General features: G+C 43.5%; 1 protein-coding gene across 1 annotated transcript; it reads right to left on the reverse strand.

Moving 5' to 3' along the window:
* Nucleotides 1-311: 311 nt before the first annotated feature.
* LOC124174240 lies at nucleotides 312-1,802 on the reverse strand. The gene is made up of 3 exons (XM_046553332.1): nucleotides 1,252-1,802; nucleotides 731-1,189; nucleotides 312-650 (listed from the first exon to the last, which is right to left on the reverse strand). Exons 1-3 carry the CDS (start codon nucleotides 1,800-1,802, stop codon nucleotides 647-649), a joined length of 1,014 nt encoding a protein of 337 aa, XP_046409288.1. The 3' UTR covers nucleotides 312-646.
* Nucleotides 1,803-6,479: the final 4,677 nt, after the last annotated feature.

Raw genomic sequence — 6,479 nt, forward strand, 5'->3', positions numbered from 1 at the left:
AGGTAAAGTCATGCAATGTTGCAGTCAAAAGCCTGAGTACACAAATTCGGGTTTCAGCATGTGAAAGGCAATAGTAGGGAGATTCTTGAAAAAAAATCGTAACATGCAATTAAATTAAATGTCCAAATCTTAAGTAACTGATATTATTAGTGATTTAATGTTCAAGTTGATATTGGTGTGAATCTTCATTCTTCAATTAGAAATTGTTTAATTTAGTGAATCTAAGTTGAGATTAGCTGCTAAAGTTGCAATGCTATTAATTTAATTTTAAAATTTAATTTGGAATGAAATATCGTTTTTAGGTTAAAATCAGTTAAGATTGACTTTGCTAAGGATTGAGAATTTACTTGCAGGAAATTTAACTTTAAATGCAGTTATCTTGTCGTTGCCTGAGGGGCCAATTGAAAGAGACAGTTATTTCGAAGGAATTAGAAAATAAAGTTTTTAAGCTCATCCGTCTGTCCTTCCGATGGCCGCCAGCTGCTGGTTCCAGGAATACACCGCCTTGACGGAGTATCCCAGAACGTCGCGAGCCGCGCTGTCTAGAATCTCTGCCACTGTGGTCCTCTCCTTAGGGTGTAGGTTGGCCAACAGGATGCTGAGGAGCCGTAGCAGATCGTCCTTCGTCACCAGGGATTCGGCCGCTTCACCTGGGGAGGGAAGAACAGGGCAAGGTATTAGTTGGGCAGTATTGGCCAGCCCAGTTGGTTCCGCCGGGCGCACAGGGGACCTCGAGTCCCCGGCGTGATGCCCTCCTCCGCAGTTGGCGCATTTGAGGTTCTCCGCCGCGCAAGCTGCGGAGCGGTGGGACGCTCCGCATCTTGCGCAGCGAAGATCTCGCCTGCAGCCTTGTGTTGGGTGGTCGAAACCCAAACACCTGCGGCATTGGGCGGGCTGGCAGCGTGGAGGATGGGAGGGTTCGACACTATGTCTTTTCCCGTATAGTTGGAGTCCCTCGTGGAGTAGCTGCTGGGCTAGGTCGGCGTCACGGGTGACGACCCTCATCAGCGTTGTTGGCTGGCCGTCTCTCCTGGCTATGATCCTCGTCACCTTCGCCTTGTCGGATGACATCAGACCCAGTCCCTCTTGGAGTTCAGCCTCCGTGGTGCCGCGGTCCACTCCTTTCACCACAACTGAAAAGGAAGCAGACAGTTTTTTATTAGTGGCCGCCGGCTTGGCGGCCGCACTACTGCAGTGCACGGCCCGCCAAGTCGGTGGTCAAGCTTCATCTTTTCGTCTGCCTTCTCAAACAGATAACCAAACGACGCTGGGATGCGGAGCCTGGCTTTCCTATCTGCCGAGAAGACAGACACATCTGCGACGGTCCTAAGGGGGGGAAAGGCAAACATTAGCGCCTGAAAGAGAGATTTTTGCGTCACGTTTGCCGGAAGATTGCCAAGGAACACCGAAGTGTCCTTGGCGTAGCTCTTCGGCGCTGCCGTTGGCCTAGGGGGAGAAAGGTGGGGTTGATGGGTAGGGGTAGGGGATTGGTCGAAGGAAAGGGTTGAGAAGGAGCCCGCTTCGGAAATAGATCCTTCACGGGAGGAGGCACGGGATGAGGCTCGGGAGGATTGAGGGGTAGGAACTGCATTGGCCCCCGAAGGGCCGGCGATGGAGCTGGTGGCGGCGTTGGTGGTCGGCGTGGTGGCGGCGGCAGGAGCGGGGTTGGCGGGCTTCTTCTTCTGGACGATCCCGGTCACCTTGGCTCGTCCCTTCCTTCCTCCAGGGCCAACTTTCATCCAGGACACGCCTTCGTAAGGGTCCTTAGACGCCTTACTCCGGCCGTGCCCCGGAGTACTCATTGCCCCGCTTGTCGATGGCGTTTGGCTTCCTTCCTTCCCTCCTTCCATCCTTCCTTCCTTCCCCAGGCTGCTAGGCCAGAAGAATCTCAAATTTCTTACAGATTTATTAGATGTTACTGCACTCACATCATCAGCATATATTACACATTTCCGTGAATTTACTGTTAGGTTCTTTGGTAGGTAGGTCATTTATAAAAATCAAAAAGAGGATAGGCCCCAGAACGGATCCCTAAGGAGCACCTTCAATTACTTCCTGTGGAGTGGACAAGTAAATATTACCATCTTGTTGATAACAGAAGCTACTTTCTGGTGTCTATGATCTAGGTATGTTTTCAACCAATTTAATGCAACACCTCTGATGCCTAATGCCTGGCATTTGGAGAGGTCTATCATGATTGACTGTATCGAAAGCTTTACTAAGATCAAAGAAAATTCCTAGAACTTTACTTTTCTCATTGATCTGATCCAGTATGTGATCAATAGTGTTAAAAAGGGCCTCTTCCGTAGACCTAGCTTTTCTGAAGCCAAATTGTTGTGCAGATAGCAGATTCTGACTATCCAAGAAGTTAATAAGTCTTTTAGAGAACACTCGTTCCAGAACTTTACCAAATGTGGGCATAATGGATATTGGCCGATAGCTATTCAAGTTACTTCTTTTTCCTTTATTTTTGTAAATAGGAACCACCTTGGACACCTTAAGTGCATCAGGATAAAAACCTTCTAACAAAGACTGATTTACTAGAGATATTAGAGGATCAAGAATGAGGTCCCCGCCCTGACAAAGTAATTTCCCAGATTTACCATCAATTATCTTCCACTTTACAGCGTTGAGTATGCACACGCACCGTATATGCACCCGGCGAGGTGAAATAGATGAAATAGCGATAATGGAAAATGAATTGCTGAATGAAAGATGATTCGACAAAGAAATGAGCGAAATATGAATAATGAAGGATGTGAAAAAAACGTTTAAGGCTGTGCAAAGCACTGAAATCACACTCGAATAACGCAGGAGACGGCAAGTGAAACACCAGGTTGAACACGAAGTCACCGTAGAGTAGCGAAGTCGAGGAATATATAGAACCATCAGATTTCAAAGTGCAGGTTTTCTCCTATAGATGGCTATCAAAGATGTCTAATAATACGACGATTGAGCGCAGGGGGCCATGGCGCAGCATAATACGTTAAGCATATTAATTAACAATAAAACGTTACCATCAGCGTTCATTCTTAAATATGAGTTCCAAAAAGGGTACCGGCATTATAAATAGAATAATAGGTCGAAAATAAATCATAATAATAATTATCTTTATTCATCCATGGCGAGGATTGGCCCTCGCAGATGTTGTCAAGTTATCGTATATAAAACATTTATAAAAACATTCAATAAACCGAAAACATTCAAAACAACGAAAACATTCAACACATGTACATTGGATCAAAACGTTAGAAACACATACATTACAAAGATTACATTTATAATAAAAGAGAAGAAAAGTCCAGCTCAAAATATTCATGAATTGAGTACAGTGGATTATTGCACAGCCACTTTTCCAGCACATTCAGTCTTGTGATGCTCACTGATCTGGCTTTGCTGGGTAATTTATCAACTAATTTTACTCCCAAATTGTCAGACTGGTTGTTGGTCTTAAACAGCCTACAGTAATTAATATTTAGGTTATTTTTAGCCCTGGTGTCATGAGAGTGGATGGTGGATGGTAAATCCTACTATGATATGATTATTACCTAAATATTTGTTCAAGAATACTAGAGGCGATGATGACTTCATACTCATGTAATTCAGCTGTATTTGTACAAATGTAAAAATACACATGTAATACAGCTGTACCCCGCACGGGGGGAAGAGAGTAATCTCTTCCTTTGGAGAGTCGCGCCCCCACGGACCCGAGCCCACCGGGGAGACAACCTCGTCAAAAAACCCTTCGTACGCTAGGATAGCGTCCAGACAGCATGTGACTCTGCTGTGCTGAGTAGCCGAAACATCTGGCGTCCAGATTCACCCACGTGTTTGCCGTGCGTGGAGACCCGTACAAGGGGGAGAAGGGGATCCTGGTGGGTGAGTTCTCCGGCACCCAGCTGGGCGTCGCACAGTGGGCGGAAATCGGAAAAAGCCGGACAAAATTACAAAACGGCTTTTTTTGAGTTATAAACTTGAAACTTCGCAGGTATATTCAAAAATGATTGAAATTTATTGATATGTACTTCATTTGACATAGATCCTACTCGTTACTGAGATAGAGAGGCTCAAACGTGAGCAAATTTCCATAAAAACGCCCGTCTTCAATTTTCTCTGAAAATCTTCCAAAGTAAGTGAATGGTGAAGTTATGGGTGGATTCTTGTCGAATAAAAAACCACATAATCTGTTAGCATGGTATTTTTTCTTTATTTTTCCGTAATCTTAAAGAATACAGCCCATAAATTCTTACCGTGCAGTAACAAAATGGCGGATACTGTTTTTCGACGAAGTTTTACATTTAGGTAGAGTTTAAAATAGGTTTTCGGCAAGGTCGCGCAGAGTAACTTGTATGAGAGCATTGTTTGAAGATTTCTTGAGGTCTTTATGCAGTTTTCTTTGAAATATGTTTGCGTCGCCGGAAATTACATTGATTTTTCGATCGCGCGGCAGGTTTCTTCTCCGCGCGTCGGGAGTTGGATTAGCCGCGCCGCGGTAAGGTTATTGAAGCTGTATGGGTTTTAACGCTCAACATTCACCGTTTTTATGTTTTGCTTCAAGACACCGATTCTCAAATGGTCTATGGTGAAGACAGTGGAGGTTTTTCATGCGATGTACTTGCACGTATCATCGAAGTTCATTTCGTTATCTTTGGATACGATCGAAGACCATGCTTCTATTAAAAGCGTTCAAACCTCGACAAAGTGAGTTGTTTTCCTGGGACTCATACAAAAAGACGTACCAGAAAGATACCAGCTGAGACCCTTATACCTTCTTCAATCACCGATCCCTGACCCTCAGGATTCTAATTTCGAAAACGGTCGTTTTATGACACCCTGGAGCGGAGCCCTTGGCCGTCTTAACGGAGGTATTTCCATGGGAACTTCTAGCTTTTTTAAAATGTGCATCATACCCTCAGTTCTACTTTGACATAAAGATTACCATGTCTTTACACGTTTACCATACGTTCCTCCCCGTGTACGCATTAGGGCATTGGATAACCATAGGTTCGACAAATTTATTATTTCTAAATTTTACATAGGCTCCATCCGCCATTCCATAGAAAATGCCACCTCACATTATTACATGACTTGATATCTACAAAATAATATTGGAATTGGTAAAAAAATCATTCACTCGGTAAAAAATATTTGCTCCATTATTTATCGCGGAGGCTGAATTTAAGACAAGGCCCTGATGCTCTGAAATTTCTCAATGACTTCCTGACAAAACGCATCCTATGGCCATACCTTAAGATATGGGTAGAGAGTTCTCGAAATAATGAATGATTTTTATGTCGATACAAAAGTTGGCTCGCTGACTCTATAACATTTCCAGAATTTGTTATGCATCACTTTCCCGATACTTCAACGACAGCCGGTTGAGTATTGTATTTTTGTAAAAATCTATCCCTCTCAAATTGATTGACTAAATAAAATTCCCCCTGTAGATTCATGCTACAAAATTCATATTATATTTTCCAGGCATTCCAGGGCGGCCAAAAAAAGGTCGCACCTAATGTGTTAGATCACGCAGAAGAAAATTTAAACTTTATAAACTGCTGCTACTACAGCTGAGCTTGCTCTCGCGGCATCTGTGAGTTTGAGAGAGAGGGGAGACACTGCAGCAGCTCACCTAATTGCAGAAATAACAACTACGACCCCTACTCGGGCTAAGAGAGTTCTTTCAAAGTGGAGGACGAGTGAAAAGGCCCACCCTGAGATGACAGTGGAAGAGGCACTGTCATTAATTATTGCCTCTGATTTGACCAAGAGTCATTATCGGTCTTTCCGTGGGACAGCTCTGAGCCATGGACACGAATTGTATCCCAGCTATGACAGAATAGCGCTAGCAAAAAAAGGCAGCATATAACGAAGGAATTAAAATAACCTAGACCATGTGCGAAGTAAACCTTCAAGCACCACTGAACCACACCATATCGGGAACAATAGCCTGCTTAGCCACCACTTCCACCTCTCAAGAATTAAAATGTGTGGTGAACTACAGATTAATCTCTAAGTACGGTTTTGATGGAAGTTCGGGCCACTCTCAATATAAGCAAATGTGGCAACAAGTGGATGCTTCAGATAAATTCCTAGTCATGAGTTCCCTTGTATCTCTTAGTTTGATTAAAAAGCAGCAGGTAACAAAGGCGCTACAGGTAACGACTGAAGTTTCCACTTTCTCTTGTTTAATTACATTTATCTCTAAACTTTTGATAAAGAATTTAAATTGCATCGGAGGCACTTCTCACATATAGGCTCTACAATTTTAGATGACACTATCTGGGAAAATCCACTGCCGACGTCGACACGATTTAGTCATCCCATCCGCTTTAGGTGAAAAAAAGAAACAAAAGAAGTTACAAAATCAGAAAGACATTACCTATATCGAAAGGCAGGTGGATGGCCTTAATGATTTCAACTCTGGATTTTACACGATCAAGTTCTGTTTACTACTGACCATGATCAACGGAAAAGTA

Source organism: Ischnura elegans, chromosome 2 (assembly GCF_921293095.1).
Source record: "Ischnura elegans chromosome 2, ioIscEleg1.1, whole genome shotgun sequence".
Taxonomy (NCBI): Eukaryota; Metazoa; Arthropoda; class Insecta; order Odonata; family Coenagrionidae; genus Ischnura; species Ischnura elegans.